Genomic DNA, 23,264 nt, shown 5'->3' with positions numbered 1-23,264 from the left:
ATTAACCGTTATAAAACCTAGTGGGAAGAAGAGAAAAGGAAAAATAAAGATTCTTCGGCAACTGAGCAGTGTCTCACAATCTCAATCCTGTAACCGGAAAGTGATTCAAATGGACAAACCCAAGACAAAATGCTCCAAAGGCTGGATTATAAACCAACTCGCTACACCGAAAAGCCCAGACTTGTCCACCACCAGCCTGACTACCTCGCTGGCCCATGGACCCATTAGAAGCCACAGTATCGGGGAGAACACCTGCTTTCCCAGGGTCTCGGGGAGCCTCTCTAAGCCCTCAAGTGGAAGCCCCCGGCTGTAGAATGGGCACCAGCGCTACCTTTAAAACACAAGCTGAGAATCACTAGCCTACGTGGACTGCTTGCTTCCCAGGTGCTAGCACCATACAAGATGCTGTGCAAAGAGCAATCTTACCTGATCGTCACGGCAGCCACACAGTCAGCAACGACCCCATTTTCCGTAAGAGGAAACTGAGGAACAGAGGAGCTGGGTGCTACCTCCAAGGCCACACAGCAGGTACAAAGTACAGCTGAGATATGAACCTGAGGCCGGACTCCAGTTTCCTCAGTCCCCACCTATCAGAGCTAGACAGCAAAATGCTGGGGGCTGGAGTTTGAATCTACTTCTCCCGTGAACCTGCTATACGACATTACGACAGGTTACCTGCAGGGTCTCGGTTTGTTCAACTTTAAAAGAACAACCTTGGGGCGCCTGGGTGGTTCAGTCGGTTAAGCGGCCGACTTTGGCTCCAGTTATGATCTCAGGGTCCGTGAGTTCGAGCCCCATGTCGGGCTCTGTGCTGACAGCTCAGAGCCTGGAGCCTGCTTCAGATTCTGTGTCTCCCTCTCTCTCTGTCTCTGCCCCTCCCAGACTCACAATCTTGTCTCTGTCTGTCTGTCTGTCTCTCAAAAACAAATGAATACACACAAAAAAATTAACAAGTGTTATGCCATATCTATAAGCAAACTCTGCAGTGCCTTATCAGGAGCCCCAAAGAGATTATCACAGGTCTTTAGTAGTAAAGGTATTAGGAACCATGCCTGCAGCACCGAACTACAAACACATAATAGCATAACATATAAGATGTTCTCCAGATGAATATGTTTAAGCCCACCTTTTCCTTGAAAAAGGAAACAAATTCCATATAATAACTATATGCAGTATCAACCTGAATTTATACATTATACTGGCTATAGTCACATTGGTGTGAACTTCCGGCAGGTTATCACACATATTTTTTTCAATCCTCTGAGCTAAATGAAATAGTATAAAGAAACAATATAAGTATTATTATCAATAAGTCCATCCATAAAATTGGTAGGTTCATTAGTTTCTGTTATGCTTAAACCTATTTCCTATGCATAGTCTTGAAAAGAAATTTGTTTTAAAAAGCCCACCTTATATATTACTTTATTCTCCTTAAAATACAAACTTTAACAAAACTTAGCTTCTTAACAGTTTTTAAGGAAGTGACTTTCCTCCTTTTTATTTTATGAACTAAACTCTAATTTTGGTGATTGATAAATTACACCAGTGAGCATGCCATACTCGTTAAAAGAATGAAGAAAAAAATAAGTATGGTAGAACCTACAGCGGTTGTTTTAAATTCAGATTTTTAAAGAGGCCAAGATTAGTTTGTAAAACTTTGTATCAAATTTCCCACTGCCAAGGCACTTTGGGTTAAAGTACTATTCAAGATCAGGAGAAAGTGTTTTGTTCCTTCTCCTGCTTATTTAAGCCGATCCATTTAATATTTCTGAAGACTGGGGGGCACCTGGGTGGCTTAGTCAGTTAAGCGTCTGACTTCGGCTCAGGTCATAATCTCACAGTCTGTGAGTTCAAGCCCTGCATCGGGCTCTGTGCTGACAGCTCAGAGCCTGGAGCCTGCTTGGGATTCTGTGTCTCCCTCTCTCTCTGCCCCTCCCCAGTCACGCTGTCTCTCTGTCTCTCTCTCTCTCTCTCAAAAATCAGTAAGCCTTAAAAAAATTTTTTAATATATTTCTGAAGACAACTGGCATGTTGTTCCCCAAGGTTCAATCACGTACTGCCCTTTGCACCCCAGTCCCCACGAGGCAAAACAAGCACGGGATCATGTGGCGACAAGAAATCCTCAGGCTCCTGAACCACCCACCTTACCTCAGACTCATCTGTAGATTCTTCGAGAGACTCAGTTTCCTGCAAAGCACAGAGGGGGAGAATGGTCAGAAGAGGTGACAAAAGAATAAAATATAACATATTTTTGAGGGAAAACGGTCACCACTTCCCCGCCACCAACACCCACCTGCCCTGCTGGGAGGTAATTTGCAACCACAGTTGAAAGGACTCCACATGGTGTGACCCTCCTAGGCCTCCCTCCACTTCCCGTGCGTGGCAGGACTGAGACAGTCACTCTGGGGCCACTCAGACCCACTGCTCCTGCTGACCTCCCTTGGGTGGTCAGCAGGCTGACGAATGACCGCGGGAACTGTCATGGGAAGACACAGAAGGCTCTTTCCTTCGCTAAAAATGGAAACGGGTCCAGCAAAGCAGGCTTACTGATCACGGAAGGGAAGAGGAAGCTGCCGTCTCAAATTATCCGTGAGCCAATTTTTATACTGAAAAGCCCTTGTGCTATTAATTACTATGCTATTAATCTGGTTGAGTCAAAATGATGGTCTTGCTTAAACAGCTTTTTACAAAAGAATTCCCCTAGAGTGGTACCTATCAGCCGTTGTGCAAACAAGCCATATAATTTACATCCACTCTTTAAACCATTAGCCAGAAGACGAATTCTGCCATTTAACACAGTTTCCCTCTTGCTACAGCATGAATCTTGCTGTTCTGGAGAAAACAAAGCAAAAAGGGAAAAATTGACTCGATCCTGCTAATCTCTCACCTGTCCACTGAAAGAGAGAATCTGCTGATGCCACGCATCCTCAAAGAGGTCAGCAAAATGAAGATTTACTTAACGTACTTATAGATATCAATAGCAATAAAAGGTTACAACTAATATGCTGACACTGAATGTAAGCATTTTGCAACAATCCATGAGCTATACAAGAATGAAAAAAAATGGGGCAAGGACATCTTGGAAAGTACTAATATTTTTCAAGGAAAAAAATAAACATTTTAACAAAAGTTAGATGCTTCTATTACTCAGTTCTGGTTGCAAAGCAGGCTAAACACAAATCTGGTGTTTGCACACATTTTAATTTCATTCATAGGAAATTCCTAAGAACCTTGCAGGTGACAGGCTGCCTCTGCAACAGCCTTGTGGACAATACGGTACTTGCTCTGAGAGGCCATCTGTGAAACAGGGACGAATGTGACTTGTGATTAAGAATTTTATTGTAGTTGTGCCATTAACTACGATGAACATGAGAATCTCTTCCACACCCCGACGCGGTAAGGTTCTTCTAAGTACTAGAAAATGCTTATTAATTTGGAGCTACGATCTCGCCATAGGAACTTTTTGTTCTTGGCACCAAAAAGACACATAAAACAATCCAATTCTTCTACTACTTGACAGTTCTCCAGAGAGTTAATGACACGTATCATGCCTGCCCTTCTAAATTGTTTTTCCTCTGTGCTAACCATCCCCAGATCCTGGTTCTCATCCACTTACCACCGTGATCCTTCTCTTCTGGACACACTCCATTTATTATTAACAGTCACTATTCTGACATCTTTACTGAACATCTATTATATATATCCCACAATGCTAAATGCTTTGTACCCAGCATCTTAGAATTTCCTAATGACCCCTGAGGTAAGAACACTGAGGCTCAGAGGCTGAACTTAACGACTTCTGACACCCTTTCCGGCCCTGACTGTCCCTGAATAGTAAGTTACTAACATTCGAGAAACAAGGCTTTGAAGACCATGCCAATGACCTGCCCCTAGATTTCTATCCCCAGCTCAAGAACTTTAAAGGAACACTGGATTACTCTTTTCAGAAAAGTGCCATTAAACCTAAGGAAGGTTTTTTGGGGTTTTTTTGTTTTTTTTTTTTTTGAGATACATTCATATAGACACATAGGGTAAAAGGACAAATGTTCCATTTACGTTCTTCGTTAAAACCAAAGCGTTAAGTCTCCACCCACCAATTTCAACCAAAAGCTCAACATCAAATTATATTCTTTTTAAGTCTCCACCCACCGACTTCAACCAAAAACTCAAAATCAAATTATATTCTTTTCTTTTAAATTTTTTTTAACCTTTATTTATTTTTGAGAGACAGAGTGTGAGCAGGGGAGGGGCAGAGAGGGAGAGAGAGAGAGAAAGAAAGACAGAATCTGAAGCAGGCTCCAGGCTCAGAGCTGTCAACACAGAGCCCGATGTGGGGCTCAAACCCACGATGAGATCATGACCTGAGCCGAAGTCGGAGGCGCAACCGAATGAGCCACCCAGGTGCCCCAAAATCAAATTATATGCTTGACTCTGCACCAAAAACCATGCGGTGCCAGGCTGTGATACCACGAGGCATGAGACTCTCAGAAACCCGAGCCTGCAGAAGAAAACCGGTCTCTCACAGAAGCTTCCTGTGGCTGTTGGTACCAGTGAGAACATTTACTCCAGGACATTCTCAAACTTACCCCCGCTCCAGCATGAACCTCCCAAACTGAGCTGCGGCCTCAAGAAAAATTAACACTTTTGCCCGCAATCCTACCAAAGCCATGCAAGAGTGACTTCAGGAATGAGCCTGGTCTACTACCTCCTTGCTTCATCCACTCAAAAAGCCCCACTGCTTAATGCCCTGGGGACTGAGGGGCAAATCGGAAGACATGAAGTGAAAAGTCCCAGAGAGGGCTCCAAAAGCCAGGCTGAACGGTGGGAAAGGTTACGGTTTAGAAAGGGGCAGTGGTTTTCAACCGTTTTTTAGCTTCATACTCTGTATCTTTCCAAGAACTTCAAACAAATCATGAAAATACAAGTTACAAAACTGTGCTGTTTTCTAAGTGAAATAAACCAGATACATACTGCAGGGTTCCAAGTACATGAGGCAGAAAGTAGAACAGAGCTTGGCAGGGGCTGGGGGGAGGATGGGGTGGGGGGCATAGGATAGGGTTTAACAGGTCCAGATGAGAAGTTCTGGAGATGGACGGTGGGGACAGCTACACTGACAATGCCAATGCACTTAAAAACGGTTAAAGTGGTGGGGCGCCTGGGTGGCTCAGTCGCTTGGGCGTCCAACTCTTGATTTCAGCTCAGGTCATGATCTCACAATTCGTGAGTTCAAGCCCCGCGTCGGGCTCCGGCTGGTGGTGCGGAGCCTGCTTGGGATTCTCTCTCTCCCTCTCTCTGCCCCTCCCTCTCTCACACAGTCTCTGTCTCTCTCAAAATAAATACAATAAAACTTAAAAAAAAAAAATGGTTAAAGTGGTAAATACTACACATATTTTACCACAATAATAAAATGGTGCTGTTCTGGTTGAAGCAAAAATGATGAGCTAGAAGGCACAGAGAGACAAGTATATAGCCAGATAAAATCTGGGCAACAGTGGAATGCTACCTTACCTTTCTGTTGCAAACCAATCCCCTAGACTCAAGCATATATCCAAACCTAATGATCTTGGTGCTTGACATGTGACCTCTTGAATCTATACACACTATTTGTTGGGGGAGGGTGCAGAATTTGGGGGAGAAATGGAGGCTGGAGCCTGAGGAAGGCCAGCTCCCTTGTCTGCAGGATGAAGAAACAGAGCAGAGACCAGTCTCTGGGCAATCAGCCTGGCCTGGGGATAGAGCTGAAACACTCAACACTACACGGCCACCTTCTCTCCTTGCCAACAAACTGGGACACAGCTGAGCTTAATGGAAGACAGGGTGTGAGAGATCCCAACATGTGACACAGGCAGAGGCAAGAGGATATATTTTGTGTGATATGTACCTGCTATCCCGGTATCATCGAGCCCTCAATTTCTATGTAATTAATTTTTGTTTATTGTTATTTTTGAGGCAGAGACAGAGCATGAGTGGGGGAGGGGCAGAGAGGGAGACAGAATCCAAAGCAGGCTCCAGACTCTGAGCTGTTGACACAGAGCCCGATGCAGGGCTCAAACCCATAAACTGTGAGATCATGACCTGAGCCGAAGTTGGACACTTAATGGACTGAGCCACCTAGGCGCCCTGAGGCCTCAATTTCTAAAAGCTCAAAGGAGCTGTGGCCAGTTCGGGGCACTCAGGCAGTAGGCTGGTTGAGTAGGAAAGATGAAAGAGTACATGGGGGGCTGACAAGAGTGGGCAGACTCAGGGTACCCCGCTTAACCCCCCACGGCTCAGCTCCAGCATTCATCATATTCTGCAAATGAAGGAAAATCTGGACATCTGCCCAGTGTGGAAAAAGGGACCAGCCAGGCCACCCAGTGACCCAGCCCCAAATCTGACTTCGCATCACAATTGCATAAGGTCAGTTTGGGGAATTGGGTAGGACCCACGCAAACATGCCATCTTCACAGATGTGGATTTGTTGAGTTGAAATAAGAGCCTAGAATCACAAGCATCTGGGAACAAGAACACCGAGGAGGACCAGGTCCCCGGCAGAAACAAAGGCAACCGTGACTGAACAGCTAAGAATGGGGAATGCATGAAACGCAGAGCCCCAGATTGGATGAGTGCTCCCTCCCAAGGTGGTAACGTGGGTACTGGGGCGACTGCTAGTAATCAGATAGTGATGCCGGACTCCAGCCAATCAGCCCAGACAAAGATGAGCAGAAAAACTTATAAGGCAATAACCACGTCTAGCTAATTTGTGACTACACTTTAGTTACACAGGAAAGAGTGGATCCTCTAAAAATTTCCCGGACTCTGTGCTTTTAGCAACTGCTTGTTTGGGGCTTTATTTTTCCTTTAGTTATCAGTCAAATTGCTTTCAAAAGATCTTTATCAAACTGTAAAAAAAGAGAATAGTATATAACTGAGCAAAGCCCAAGTCTAGATAATAAACTCTAGTCCCACATATAAGGCACTTTGACCTGGCCACTTTAACATAATCTCATTTCAGACTCACAAGATTTCTAGAGCGTAAATGCCTCTGTCCACAGGCAAGTATTGGTTGATGTGATTTTTATTTTACACATGGGGCACACTCACATGGGTGTGTACGTGCTCATGAACTGTCATCTGATAATCAGTAAATGCTCTACAGTAAGGATAAAATTTCCCCAAATTCTGGGCTCCTGTGGCTCAGTCGGCTGAGCATCCAACTCTTGGTTTTGGCTCGGGTCATGGTCTCAAACCCCCCATTTGGGCCCTGCACTGAGCTTGGAGCTTACTGAAGGATTCTCTCTCTCTTCCTCTGACCCTCTCCTGCCCTCACACTGTCTCTTAAAAAAAAAAAAAAAAATCCTCAATTCTAAAACGCACAGGGAAAATTCAAAAAAGAAACTCTCCTCTCCTGTCAAGGAATAGATGGTCAAATATTTTAATAGACCAGGTTCCCTGATGGTTGGTAGGAAAGATGAAAGGGTACCCGGGGAGCTGGCAGAGTAAGGAATTTAGGAAATGTCATCTACAATACATTTGAATGAATAACTCTTGAAAGTTTCAAGTGAAGCTAACATAACACAAATTCTACTGCATCTCACTTACAATTTGACATCTTCAATTCAGAAGGCCATTCATTCTCCTCCCGAATAAATTCATTTAAACATTTTACTAAGCACCTAGTACCTGTAAAGCACTAGCCCTGTGAGAGATGCACGCATGAGTGAGCTCTGTCCTCGTTCCTGAGGACTCAGCAGTCTGTAGTAGACATAAGACAAATATACAAACAACCAGACTCCAAGCAGAATGTTATTCATAAGAGAGGTCTCAACAAATACTGTTGGGCATCCATGATCATGAAGGTCAACTGTAAATCATTTTGGAACTAAGTAAAACTGCTGGTTAGAAAATTCCCAGGCAGAATACAGGGTGTGAGTCCTTTCTCCAAACTATACACATGTGGTTATTTCTGTGAACTCCCTTCCCTGTACTCAGCATAAAGACCTCCCAGTGCCTTAAAAAAATGTTCAATCATGTCCAAAAAAGTGATTTCGTAGCTTGAGAGCCCATGAACGATTTTACATTATGTTAATTCAATACAGATCTTATTACTTTGGTTCTTTCTAAAATTAAAGGGTAAAAAAAAAAAAAAAAAGCAATCATCAAAGAATACAAGGCTCAGAAAAGTTAAGAGGAGAGGGGTGCCTGGGTGGCTCGGTCAGTTGAGTGTCTGATTCTTGATTTCGGCACAGGTCACCACGATCATGAGATCGAGGCCTACACTGGGCTCTGTGCTGAGCATGGAACCTACTTGAGATTCTTTCTCTCTCTCTCTCTCTCTCTCTCTCTCTCTCCCTCTCCCTCTCCCTCTCTCTCCCTCTCTCTCTCTCCCCCCACCCCCCGACTCTTCCCCTGCTCACTCTTTTTCTAAAATTAAAAAATAATAAATAAAAATTAAAAACAAAGAAAAGTTAAGAGAAGAGATTTATTTTTGGCTTGCTCATCATGGAGGCGGTCTGCATTTCCAGTGCATGATGCCAAGAAAAAAGCTTCCTCTGCCCTAACCTGTCATCACAGCTCATTTTAATACCCATCTCAGGTCTGAAAGTTTTTTAGGGGGAAAAATTAGGTCAAGACTTTCTAAGAGGTTTGGGGCGCTTAGGTGGCTCAGTCGGTTGAGCGACCGACTCTTGATCTCGTCTCAGGTCGTGATCTCACAGTTTGTGGGTTTGAGTCCCTCATCGGGCTCTGCCCTGACAGTGGGGGGAGCCTGCTTGGAGTTCTCTCTCTCTTTCTCTATGCCCCTACCCGACTCATGCTCGCTCTCTCTCTCTCTCTCTCTCTCTAAAAATAAATAATTAAAAAAAAAGATTTTCTAAAAGGTTCAAGGGGGCCGAACAGAACAATTAACAAATTTATTTAACTCTGCTTTTATGCACTTTTAGCTTTCAAAACTCTGTAGACACAAGGCCAGATTTCAACAGCTCCCTACCGCACAAATCAACCAGGGTGAGAAAAATCTAACCATTTTTAATCTAAAAGAACTGATAACATAGGTACGATTATTTACCAGCTTTAAAAAAACAGAACGACAATTTGTGAATGTCTGCTTCTTTCTGCCATTGACAATGGACCACTGGTCTTTTTGAGAATGACCCTGTCGGGGAGATGAATGCCTGCTTTAACTATATTCAGGCTGTTGAAGTGTCAAAGGTGAAATTATGACTTGAAGGAAATTTATTAAGGTGATAAGGTTCATTCTACTTCATAAAGTAAAAAAAAAAAAAATTAGAATTAGGTTCTCAAGTATTTTTTAAGAGGTGGGGTGTTCTAGTGGGAAAAAAACATGAGCTCTGGAAAACACATTTCTATTTGGAAATAGAAGATTGGAAATTTATTACACACATTAGCCTGAGTAAATTACTTATGTTGTCTGAATTTCCAGTTGCGTATGTGTAAAATTCAATCATTTAACACATATTGTGGCACTATTCTAGGTGTCAGGCAAACAGCAGTGAACAAATTCTTTCCGTCATGAAGCTTATGTTCAAATGGGGAGAATATACAGAAATGAACACAGACACACACAGGACAAATAAGTAGAAACTTTAAAACACACTATGTCAGATGGTAATGAGCACTAAGGAGAAAAATAATGCAAGGAAGAGGTCTCAAAGAACAATCAAAGGTCTCACTCAAAAAGATAACACATGGACAAAGACGTGAAGGAACCCCGGAAGAAAGCCCTGGATACATGAGGTCAATAAAGGGTGTAGCATGAGCAAAGGCCCTGAGGTAGAAACGGGCCAGCCTGTTGAAGGAACAGTAAGAAAGCCAAGTATAGCTGATGCAGAGTGACAAAAGGGGAGAAGAGGAGAAGAGTAGAAAATGAAGTCAGAGAAAAGGAATAAGGAACAATTGGGCAAGGTCCTGTAGGGCAACTAGGGTATTATAAAGGAGTCTGACATTCCCTCAGAGTGTGATGGGAAGCCACTGGCAGGCCTGGAACATAGGAGGTGCTGGTCCTGACTTATATATCAGAACAAACATTCACCACACAGAATTACTTTGTGAGGACCAAATGTGATGTGAAGGCTTTACACTGAAAAGTACCATCAAAATTCAAAGCATACTTACTATATCACTAACTTTCTATGTGTGTTTTTATATCAGACAGCTTTGCCAAACTTCTGCACAAAACAGCAGTAAATACTGAGAGCAACTCTCTCCATCTCTACTACCCTGTATCTAAGGTCTTGGCTTTTGGTTTTATTTATTTTTGAGAGAGAAAGAGCGTACGCAGGGAAGAGGCAGAAAGAGAAGGGGACAGAGGATCCGAAGCGGGCTCTGCACTGACAGCAACAAGCCCAGTGTGGGGCTCGAACTCACAAACCGTGAGGTCATGACCTGATCTGAGTTCGGACACTCAACGGAACGAGCCACGCAGGCACCCCGTTTTGGTTTGAAATCAAACAACAAATAAGCTGTTATTTCCACCAGAAAGACCAACAGTGTGAAAACCAATCTCACCACTATCATCAAACCCAGCAATGACTCACGAAGCTGCATGTGCTTAACAAGCATTTTTCCTTTGAAGTGACTGAATCAAAAAAAGGAGGCTTCGGTGGCTGGTAGCAACACTCCTATTACCACAACGACCACCCAAACCAAATTTCTACTTTATTTCTTAATTACTGATGTATATCAAACGTACTTAGGGCAACTCTGCATTACATAAATGAAGTATGTTACAAGTGGTATTCTTAATACCACTGATAATAAATTATCAAGTAGCTAAACTTCTTTCATTATGGTACAGCTCATCATACACCACTTTTTAGAGACAATTATGGAAACTGATGGCCTTGTTAATTTGTAAGGAAAAACTGTGCCAACGTGAAATGACCCTATAGATGGACAATTAGTTCTGGCCTTTGCCCTTTTCTGTCTTCTTGATAGTACTGTGTCATTTCAACTAAGCTTTGATTACCACTATCACGTGTATGAAAATAACTCTTTTGCCTTCACTATCTACTACTCTAAACTCCAACCCCACATAGCCATGTGTGGGCTGGCATTGCCAAGTGATGTTCTGTCAGCAACAAAGAATCTCATGTAACTTTTACTGAGCCCTACTTTTACTAAGCACTTTAACTGGTGTGCTTATTCTACCCTCTAACTTATTTACTCTCCAAGAATGTTACTCTTATATCTCCATCTTATATTTAAAGTTAAGTAACTAGCCCAAAGTCACATATTAAGAAAGAGAACCAAAGGCGCCCGGGGGGGCTCAGTCGGTTGGGTGTCCGACTTTGGCTCAGGTCATGATCTCACGGTCTGTGGCTTCAAGCCCCACGACGGGCTCTGTGCTGAGAGTTCGGAGCCTGGAGCCTGCTTGGGATTCTGTGTCTCCCTTTCTCTCTGCCCTCCCCCGCTCGTGCTCTGTCTCTCTGTCTCTCTCTCTCAAAAAATAAAATAATTAAAAAAAAAAAAAAAAAAGAAAGAAAAGAAAAAAGAGAACCAGCACTGGAGCCTAGGCATTTTTGCTCCAGGACAAATGCACTTAACCACTGCTGCACGTCACAGCTGACTTAGCTTTGCACCTAAAAACAATAGGTACGAAACAAAATTCATCATCTACTCTCTCCTGGCCCTCCTGCAAACCAACTCTCACTGTCTTCACTTCGACGCTTCCCAAGGGCAGTCAGTTCCTGGGACAACCAGGCTGCCTTCCAGCCAAAATTTCACTGAAGACAGGTCACAGGGGCAGCGACAAAGCAAGGCCGCCCCTCCAACGCCGGGGGTGTGTCGGAGAGCTTTCCCCGGGTGCCCTCCAAGAGCAGCCATCCCACCCTCTCCTCTGCTCCCCGAAATGGCCTTTCGCCCCTCGCGCGTCCCGCGGTGGGCCTGCCTCGCCCTCTGGCAGCTCCGCACTTCCACACACTCGGCTCCGAGCCCGGATCACCTCACCTCGCCTCTCCCTCCCCGGCCTAACAGTTGCAGCATTTACCTGCCCCTCTGCTTCCGCCATGATGTAGCCGGAGAGTCACATGACAGACCCGGAAATGAGAGAAACCGAGACTCTGGAAACAGGGGCTGCTGGGAAATGTAGTTTTAGCAGCCTCTGAACCGGGGTGTCATTTGGTGCCTCTCTGCTTCTGACTTTCCCAGCTCAATGGAGATGGCCTCTGGAGAATCTGAACAAAACCGTTGTTGATTTCATGATTTATTTTTTTGTTGTTCTTACTGGTTCCATGATTATGACATTATTTACTAATATTCGCTATGTATGAAGCCCTGGGGTTATAGTTTTGCAAACATTTTCTCATTTAATACCCCCAGCAATCCCTAGTGTTACCCCTATTTATAGAGGAGAACACCATGGCTCAGAGGTCACACACCTGTAAGAGGCAGAACTAGGATTAGAATGTGGCCATCTCTGGGGCACCTGGGTGCTTCAGTCGGTCAAGCATCAGACTTTGGATCAGGTCATGATCTCACAGTTCCTGAGTTCCAGCCCCACATAGGCTCTCTGCTGACAGCCTAGATCTGATCTGGAGCCTGCTTCTGATTATCTCTCGCTCTCTCTCTGCCCCTCCCCCACTCTTCTCTGTCTCTCTCTCTCTCTCTCTCTCTCTCTCTCAAAAAAAGAATACAACATTTAAAAAGTTTTTTTAAAAATAGAATTTGGCCATGTTTAATGCCAAAGACTCTATGATTAGCAAATGCTTCCTAGTCTAAAAGGTGTCTTGTCCTTTTTAACAAATGTATTCAATGAATATAAAGCATAAATCAGTCCTTGCAGTGGAGAACCAGGTAAGAACTTATATTTTAAAAATATTTGGCTTGCTTGTACTGCTTGCTGCTTTCATTTGACATCTTCTTTTGGCATCTGTACATTGAAATTTAAAACAAAAAAATCTCCATTGTTTAATTAAATTAGTTGTTAAACTTTTATTAGATATGTTCTATAGTTAAATATTTAAGATAGAATATAAATTTATCCTTGGTAAAATCTGTAAAACCATTGTCTTTTGTCCATCCTTTAAAACGAATGATCCCCCCACCATGTTTCTGAACATTATAAAACTCTCCTTCCTAATCCTCAGGAATTTGCAATATCTTATCCAAAAACAGACACTTTCTTCTTTCCAATCATCTCCAGTAATTCATAACTAGAAAAAGGTGCCACAAATGGCAGCACGTGGTGGGTGCCCGGTGCCCTTTTTGCCCCCGTGCCTCATTGACTCCAACTTACAAGGAAGGCATGGAAGGAGGTCTCTAGCTATAACCTGGTCAACCCATGATTCCCATGGCCTAAGTGACCTCATGCGAGACACTTGTCTTCTCTCCAGGGCCTGAATGACCTCTTCCTCTAACACTTGCTCGTGTCCCTCTCCCAGTCTGCTGATCACTCAGTCACAAAGGATTGATGAAAGGCTAACCCAAGGCATTTAGATATCCATAACCAAGCACCGAGTACTCCGAGTTTTGACCTTTCCAGTCTGAGTTCCTAAGATCTCTTGCAAAGCAACCGGGACCCAAACATTGCTCAAGTTCCACTACTTCATGTCTGACAGGAAGCTTTACACAGACTAAAAAGGTGCAGGAAACCTCAGTTCAGCCTCCACGGAAGAAAGAAAGAAAGAAGTCTAGCCCTTCTACCAAATTCTAATTTTGCCTTTTCCCATTATGATCTAGACACACCCATAAAACTCTAGTGGGTCTAATTAAAGATGTAGCCAAAGTTTCTGCAGATTATCCTCTGCTCATGCAAACCTCAGAGACTCTGGAGTCCCCAAGTCTGCACCCGTTCAGTATACTCTCTTGACTATAACAAAATATGATGAGCGTTGGATCTTCTGTGTCCTTTTGGACAGACCAGAAAGTGAAGAGACAGAGATACAGAATGATGAATGAGAGGAAGAACCCCACTACAGGATAGCAGGTTCACACTGTGCCTGTGGGCAAGATGAAATTCATCTGTGATCTCAGAGCCCCAAGTTTCCTCCTATGAAATGAGAGTTTTTGGCTCCCTTGTCTAAGAGATCTTCTCACCTCCTGCTACTGAAAGCGTGGTCCACAGACCAGCAGCATCAATATCACCTGGGAGCCTTTTAGAAATGAAGTTTAGGGCCCCTCCAAAGATCTAGAGCCAGAAGCTGGCTTTTAATATCTCCCCAGGGTATATATATGAACATTAGAGTCTGAGAAGTAATTAGCCCAACAGTCTTTCATTCTTTGGCAAATCACTTGTTTTTTTTTTTTTTGCCCATCAGTCCACCCTCCCACCTTTAAACTGTGGAGGCTGGGGCACCTGGATGGCTCAGTCGGTTGAGCATTAATGTTGGCTCAGGTCATGATCTCACGGTCTGTGAGTTGGAGCCCAATGTCAGGCTCTGTGCTGACAGCTCAGAACCTGGAGCCTGCTTCGGATTCTGTCTCCCTCTCTCTCTCTGCCCCTCCCCCACTTGTGTGCACGCACACACTCTCTCTCTCGCTGTCTCTCTCAAAAGTAATAAATGAATAAGCTTAAAAAAACAAACTGTGGAGGTAAAAGTAAGAATAAATATTTTTCTCAAACTCACATGGAAAATTCATCAGGATAGACCACAGTCTTGGCCATTAGACACACGTCAACAAATTCAAAAGAACAGAAGTCAAAACACTCCTCCTCACAGACCACAATCGGATTAAACTAGAAACCAATAATAGAAAGAGAACTGGAAAATCCCAAATACACGGAATGTAAACAACACTTCTAAATAGCAAATGGGTCAAAAGATAAATCTTGAGAAATAATCTTAAGCATTTTTGATTACATGAAAATGCAAACACAACTTATCAAAAATCGTGGCATGCAGTAAAAGCAGTGTTTAGAGGGGAATTTATAGCATTGAATGCATAATTTAGAAAAAAAGAGAGACATCTAAAATCAGTAACATAAATTTCCCCATTAGGAAAAGATGAGCAAATTAAATCCAAAGCAACCAGAAGAAAAGTAATAAGAATTAGAGCAGAGCAATGAAAACAAAAACAAAAACAAACAAACAAACAAAAAATCAACTGGGAAAATCAACAAAACAAAAAGATGCTTCTATGAAAAGATCAATAAAATCAATAAGGCAGGCTAACTAAGAAAAAGAGAGGGCATAAATTACTAATATCAGATATGAAGGCGGAGACGTCAATACAGATTCTGTATTAAAAGGATAATAAAGGAATACTGTGAATAACTTTATGCCCACAAATTTGATAATCTAGATGAAATGGGCCAATTCCTTGAAAGATACAATCTTCCAAAAGCACCCAGGAGGATATAGACAATGTTATATCTATATCTATTTTTAAAAAATCAAATCAATAGTTAATAACCTTTCGAAAGGCCTACATATGTTACCGGTGAATTATACTAAAAATTTACAGGAGAAATCATGCCAATTCTCCATAGCCTCTTTCAGAGGGTGGAAGCAGAGAGAATACTTCCTAACTCATTCTATGAGGCCAGCATTGCCCTAATACCAAATCAGACAAAGACATTACAGGAAAAGAAAACGACAGACCAATATCTCTCATGAACATAGATTCAAAAATCCTCAACAAAATATTTAAAAAAATTTTTTTAACATTCATTCATTTTAGAGAACAGAGCACGATTGGGGGATGGGCAGAGAGAGCCGGACACACAGAATCCAAAGCAGGCTCCAGGCTCTGAACTTTTGGCACAGAGCCCAATGCAGGGCTTGAACTCAGGAAACATGAGATCATGACCTGAGCCGAAGTCAAATGCTTAACAAACTGAGCCACCCAGGCATCCGCCTCAACAAAATATTAACAAATCAGGTTTAAAAATGTATGAAAATATTAGAGACCATGACCAAGTTGGATTTATTTCAGGTATGCAAGACTGGTTCACATTCAAAAATCAATTAATGTAATCCATAAAATCAACAGACTAAAAAAGAAAAATCGCATGATCATATCAATAGATGCAGAAACACCTATTCATGATAAAAACTTGTGGTAAGCTGAAAATAGAGAGGAACTTTCTCAAGTTGGTAAAGACTATCTACAAAAGACCTGCAGCTAACATAATACTCAAAGCATTCCCACTAAGACCAAGTACAAGGCAAGGATGTCCCCTCTCAACACATTGTTTCAACACCATTTAGGAATCAGCAAGGCAAAAAAAATAAAAAAATAAATAAATGAAAGTTTATAGTTTGGAAAGGATTGGGAAGGAAGACATAAAACTGTCTTTGTTAGCCATTGGCATTAGCTGTAGAAAATCTGAAAGATTTGATCAAAACCTTCTGGAACTAATAAGCAATTATGGCAAGTTTGCAGGACACGAGTTGAGTATACAAAAGCCGATTGCTTCCCTATGTGTCAGCAACGAACAAGTAGAATTTGACATTAAAGACATAATACTATGGAGGGTATTATGCTATGTGAAATAAGCCAGGCAGAGAAAGACAGATACCATATGTTCTCACTCATATGTGGATCCTGAGAAACTTAACAGAAGACCATGGGGGAGGGGAAGGGGGAAAAAAAGTGACAGAGAGGGAAGGAAGCAAACCGTAAGAGACTCCTAAATACTGAGACCAACCTGAGGGTTGATGGGGGTGGGGGACAGGGGAAAATGGGTGATGGGCATTGAGAAGGGCACCTGCTGGGGTGAGCACTGGGTGTTGTATGGAAACCAGTTTGACAATAAATTATATTTAATATTGGGGCACCTGGGTGGCTCGGTCGGTTAAGCATCTGACTTTTAAAAAAAATTTTTTTTAATGTTTATTTTTGAAAGAGAGAGAGACACACACACACAGAGTGTGAGCAAGGGAGGGGCAGAGAGAAAGGGAGACACAGGATCCGAAGCAGCCTCCAGGCTTTTAGCTGTCAGCACAGAGCCCAACTCAGGGCTTGAACTCACGGGGCTTGAACTCAAGAACCATGAGATCATGACCTGAGCTGAAGTCAGACACTTAACCCACTGAACCACCCAGGTCCCCCGAGTGTCTGACTTTTGATTTTGGCTCAGGTCATGTTCTCACAGTTGGTGGGAATGAGCCCCATGTCAGGCTCTGTGCTGACAACCTTGCTTGGGATTCTCTCTCTCCCACTCTCTCTGCTCCTCCCCCCACACATGTGCTTGCACTCCCTCTCTCAAAATAAATAAAAAACATTTTAAAAAATCTTTAAAAAAATAAAGCACAATTCTTTTTATATTAGCACTCCCCAAATTAAAATATTTTTATATAAATCTAACAAAATATGTACAAGATCTATATAAGGAAACTATAAAACTCTGATGAATAAATTAAAAAAGAACCAGATAAATGAAGAGACATTCCATGTTCATGGATTGGGAGACTCAATATTGTCAAGACATCACTTCTTCCCAACTTGGTCTAGAGTGTTCGTGCATTCCCAATCAAAATTCCAGCGAGTTACTTTATAGATACAAACTGATCCTAAAGTTCATAGGGGAAGCAAAAGACCCCGAAAAGCTAACACAATATTGAATGAGAAGAACAAAGTTGGAAAGCGGATGGTACCCAACTTCAAGACTTACTGTAAAACTATAGTAATCAAAACAAGGTAGTATTGGTGAAAGAACAGACAAATATATCATTGGAAGAAATGGAGAGCCCAGAAATAGACCCACATCAATATAGTCAACCAATCTTTGACAAAGGAGCAATACAATGGAGCAAAGATAGTCCCTTCAACAAATGGTACTGGAACAATTAGACATTCACATGCAAAAAAAAAAAAAAAAAAAAAAAGAATCTAGACACAGACCTTACACACTTCATAAAAATTAGCTTAAAATGAATCATAGACCTAAATGTAAAATGCAAAAATATAAAACTCCCAGGAGATAATATAGGAGAAAACCTGGATGATTTGGGGTATGTGATGCATTTTTGCTACAACACCAAAGACATGATCCATGGAAGAAACTGATGATAAGTTAGATTTTATTAAAATGTAAAACTGCTTTTGAAAAGACAATGTCAAAAGAATGAGAAGACAAAACACAGATGGAGAGGAAATATTTGCAAAAGACTTATCTGATAAAGGACCATTACCCACAATATGCAAAGAACTCTTAAAACAAAGAAAACAAAGCAAAACAAATAATTAAAATATGGGCCAAAGACCTTAACAGGTACCTCACCAAAAAAGATACACCGATAGCAAATAAGGATATGAAAAGATACTCCATATCACACGTCAACCAACAAATACAAACCAAAACAGCAATGACATACACAACTACACATCTATTAGAATGTCCAAAATCTGGAACACGGACAATACCAAAGGTCGGCAAGGTTGTCCCATGTATTGCTGTTGGGAATCGTAATTGGTACAGCCACTTTGGAAGACAGTTTGTCGGTTTTTCACAAAACTAAACACACTCTTATTATACAACATGGGAACCATACTCCTTGGTACTTACCCCCCAAAACTGAAAGCATGTCCACACAAAAACCTGCGTAAAGACCGGTTTATGGCAGCTTTAATCACAATTGCCAACACTTGGAAGCAGGCAAGATGTTGTCCGGTGGGTGAATACATAACCATACATCCAGTTCAGTTACTGTATATAAATAAATTGTTTTAAGTCCAGACAACAGGATTTCACTCAGCACTGAAAAGAAATGAGCTATCAATAAATGAATAGACATGGAAGAAACCGAAGTGCATATTACTAAGTGAAAGAAGCCAATCTGAACAGTTCACATACTTCATGCTTCCACCTAAGTGACATTCTGGAAGAGGCAAAACTATGGAGGCAGTAAATTGATCAGTGGTTGCCAGGGCTGAGGAGCTGGGGGTGGCCTAGAGGGGGTTGGGATAGATGGGAAGAATACTGAGGATTTCTAGGGCAGTGAAAATACACTGATGATATTATAATGATGAATATATGTCATTATACATTTGTCCAATCTCATAGAATAAGCATCAAGAGTGAACCCTGGTGTAAACTATGGACTTTGGGGGATAATGATGTGTCAGTGTATGTTCATCAGCTGTAACAAATGGACCACTCCGGTGGGGCATGGTGATAGTTGGGGAGGTGATGCGTGTGTAGGGCCAGAGGCATACATGAGAAATCTCTGTACCTTTTTCTCAATTTTATTGTGAACCTGAAAGTGCTCTAAAAAAAAAATTCTCTCTCTCTTTTTTTAAGAAAATGTGATTTTCTGTACAATTACAGTGTGCATAGAGTAGTATCTTACCCATAGTGAGGATAGAAAATCCCAGTGGTTACTCTTTCCATGGTAATTTCTCATAAATGATCATCATTCTATGTATGTTAATACCTCACGTCTATGGACTTCTTTTTTATAAAATTTTTTTTTCAACGTTTATTTATTTTTGGGACAGAGAAAGACAGAGCATGAACGGGGGAGGGACAGAGAGAGAGGGAGACACAGAATCGGAAACAGGCTCCAGGCTCTGAGCCATCAGCCCAGAGCCTGATGCGGGGCTCGAACTCACGGATCGTGGGATCGTGAGATCGTGACCTGGCTGAAGTCGGACACTTAACCAACTGCGCCACCCAGGCGCCCCTCACGTCTATGGACTTCTAAGGGGAATGGTGAAGATTAATTTCTTTGTAAAATGAAAAAGGTAATATGTAAGTGATCTGTTAATTATAACGCAGTAATGAATAAGAGAGAAGAGACTCCAGAAGGATTTTTTCTTACGTTTACTGCAATACTTTCGGAGGATATTTTTCCAGATTTTCTATACAGGAGGAATACCTAAAGGTGAATTTTAAACATAATCTGGATTGTACTTTACAGTTCTGTGGCACATTTTTAAATTTATTAATATATCAAAAATGTAATTCTGCATAAATAAATATAGAGCTGTATAGTTGTCAATGCTTGGATAGTCTTCTATTGAGTTGATTATCATAATTTATGTAGCCAACCCCTTACTTTTGAATAGTTGGATTGCTTTCAAATTTCACTATTATAAACTATATTGTGATAAGCGTTGTTTCTTTTAACACTTGTTTACTTAAATATTTCCTAAGAAAACTGTAGAAATGGTATGGCTTGGTCAGAGGTCCCTTGAAGTTGTCTCAAAAGTTCTTTGGAAATATCAAGAAATGCCTAAAAACCATTTTTTGGAAATAATCTAATGTGGTAATTTTGAATAATTTATGAAATCCTTTATTCATCCTTTGGATTTCCTATTTTATGTCTTACTAAGAAATAGTTCAGAGGCCATCTGTTTGGATTTTCCCCAGACACAAACTGCTCATGTGCAATCCACTTACTCAACTTCTTTCACATTTTTGACAGAAAAGCACAAAACTAATTTTTTAACTTAAAGCATGAATTCAATCTGTTCAGAATCCAGGTGTTTAGCTGTGCCAAGCAAATGTATTATTTCATAGAGAATCTTTCATTTTCAGTCAAAAATTGGAGACATTAAACACATCCTGCCATTGGATCCCAATATCATTTGTGAAACCGGGTCCATTTTTCAGCAAGAATCCAATTTCAAGGTATGTTTGTGGAGCAAGACCCCTTCTCTTCCATACATCTGGCATCCTTCAAACACAAAGACTCTAAAAATTGAAAAAAGAAGAGGAAGAGAAGAGAAAAAGGAGGAGGAAGTTTCTACTGATCTAGGTAAAAGCAATGGCGGTCCCCAACTGTGTTCCAAAAGTTAACGTAACAAGCCTGTTAATTCGTTGAAACTTAATCGTTTGTTTAGTATAAATAGTAATGTTTCTTAGCTAGAAAACAAATCCACAATCCTGTTGAATCTGTACATTATGAACAATAGGAGTCACTACTGTTGCAGTACTGGTAATTAAATTAAAAAACAAAACTAAGCACGCTATATGTTGGTTTAATAGTTTCGTATTTCCTTTGACTATTGGTTCATGAAGAAAACCTTTGTTTCTGCTTTTGTTTTTGTTCTTACCTCATTGTGTTTCTGCAGGACTGCGGTCATTTTTTTGGGATCTGATAACCACCACTTCAGGCATTCTTATCACAGAACAACACAAACTTAGTTACAGGCCCCTGACCCAGACATGAAGTTTAGGACCTTGTGATTGTCATTTAAGGAGAGGAATGTCTTTAACCGCCCCTAGAGAAATCCCCTCAAAAAAAGACCAAGGAGAACATGTGCGGTTAATATTGTACATTAAAGTGAAGCCAGATCTGCATCTCAGGTAATCCCTGTTAGACTTTCATGTTGTATTTCCAGCTGATTTGACAGCTGCTGGAGAAAAATAGTTTCCCTGGTCCTCATGATGTGTGGCAGCACCAGGGCCCATGGCCTGACATCCCTAGTTGATATATCATGAATTTCTTCTTTGACATACAAGTGCCTGGAAGGTAATAGAGGAACCCCATCACCAACAACCCCGACTCCTCCCAGCCACCTCCCATGGCCATCTGAAGTGCTCTTCCTCCATGCCTGTCCCTCACTCTGGCTCCTGCAGATTCTACTTCAAACTGGAATGTTCTGGCCTTGCTAATACCGTAAACCAACTCCTACCCTCTTCCCCTTATTTCATGCTACAGATCCTGCCCCCTCTTCTTTTCATTGTGCTTCAATGCCTGTCAATGGTTCAGGGGAGTGGAAAGGAGGAGAGGGAAAACTCTTTATGATAGGCTTGGCAATGTAGGAGAAAAGGATCCCCTACCATCGGTTGATACAGATCATAGAACTCCCTACACCAAGTCTGACCTTGGTTTTCTCTAGGTCTGTTTGTTGCAGTTGAGAAGTCCTAACGGCAGAGAAAGCTTGTTGTAAGTACTTATGATGTGTGCAGTAGATATTCACTGGATTGTCTGTTCAGCACCCTTTCTTGGGATTGGCATCCCTACCACCCTATGCCCATGGCCCACTGCCCACAGGTGCCTGCAAAGTCCTTCCCCTCACTGGATTCAGTTTATTGATCTTTATCCCTTCCGTGGGATTTTTGGAATTAAGACTGAAAGAGGTCAAACTACTTCCTGATTCATTGAGATGTCCTAGTTTTTTGTTGTCATTGAACCAAGTTCAAACTAGTGCTCTGATGTTGACAGTCCAAAAAGCACTGATATGCACACATGTGGGCTTTCTTCTCTAAACAATCTTTGTATCATATCTTCCCTGCTTTTTGCTCTAGTAAGAGGACTGTGGTAACCAGGGAACCAGTCTTGATTCTCAGACCTAAGTGATTAAGGGAGATTATCAGGATAGAGACAGAACTAAATTCTCTTCTCTTGGATGATGCACATAATCGCCACTCCAACCTGTTCTTGATACATTCCCTCACTTGCATGAAGGACTATGCTACTGCTCTAAAGCTAGCTGAATTTCAGCCAGTAACTTTTTTTACTATGCCTTCTTCGCTAGGTTTCAGATGAGCAATCTCATAGGAACATGGATATCAGGCCAAGAGCCATTTTGAAAGGCAATTTCAAGTTCAAGGGAAATGGGAATATGGAACCCTTCAAAGATATTGGCTCAATTATCTGGTTCAGGAACTAGATCAGTAGGGTATTCGTCTTGTGTGCCCGTTCTTGGTTGATCTGAAGGTGGGATGACTACGAAGGAGAGAGTGTTCAGGAAAATCGTGAGGCCAGCCAGGCAGCCAGTCCAAAACCTGCCTATAATTGGCACAAGAGTATTCTTATTGTAATGAGAATACCTTGAATTAAAAATAACACACCTCCTCTTGCTTAGATGGCTTGTGCTTGGCAGAAAGCCTCCTGCTTGGTGACAGAAAAGAATAAAGTGCTGAACATCCAAGACTTAGACATGCCTTTTTTGCAATAAAACTCTTCCTAAATAATAATAGCACAGTCTACTCTCAGAGCATTGAATTTCCACCTTCTTTGTCTTCCTATCTTGTACCACTTGGAAATCTTCCCTCTTTCACAAACAAACTGAAACTAATTAACAGCTTTTTCTCTTTCTAATGATCTAAAGTATTGATAAGTTTGCACTCTGGTCCACATTTTGTAAATATGATCTAAGCTACTGCTTTTATGCTAGACTGCAGAATGGAAGGAAATATTCAGACTCTAATAGTGATAGTGTTGGCAAACATGGTGTAATTTCAGTGTGGCTTCACACCTGGGAAAGGATTCACTGGTGACAGTGCCACAGGGCTGCAACTGTCCAGATCAATGCCTTTAGTGCATGTACAAACCCAAAGAGTCATTACGTCATCCCACAATGGTGGCTCTTTTCCATGTTTGTACGTCCTACATTTTACAAATTGGACTAGCCTAGTTGAACCTCTTACA

General features: G+C 41.7%; 1 protein-coding gene across 1 annotated transcript in view; it reads right to left on the bottom strand.

The window, feature by feature from the left end:
* The window catches only part of VPS41 (VPS41 subunit of HOPS complex), a 186,997-nt gene extending 174,964 nt beyond the window's left edge, over positions 1–12,033 (bottom strand). Inside the window, exons 1-2 of the mRNA XM_060632220.2 lie at positions 11,987–12,033; positions 2,149–2,187 (exon numbers count right to left, since the gene is read on the bottom strand). Coding sequence (XP_060488203.1) covers positions 2,149–2,187; positions 11,987–12,007 — 60 coding nt within the window. The 5' untranslated portion in view covers positions 12,008–12,033. The remainder of the gene's footprint in view (positions 1–2,148; positions 2,188–11,986) is intronic.
* Between the last annotated feature and the right edge of the window lie 11,231 nt (positions 12,034–23,264).

Source organism: Panthera onca, chromosome A2 (genome assembly GCF_046562875.1).
Source record: "Panthera onca isolate mPanOnc1 chromosome A2, mPanOnc1 haplotype 2, whole genome shotgun sequence".
Classification (NCBI taxonomy): Eukaryota; Metazoa; Chordata; class Mammalia; order Carnivora; family Felidae; genus Panthera; species Panthera onca.
The sequence above is the reverse complement of the archived record's forward strand: the minus strand, read 5'-3'. Positions and strand labels throughout refer to the sequence as shown.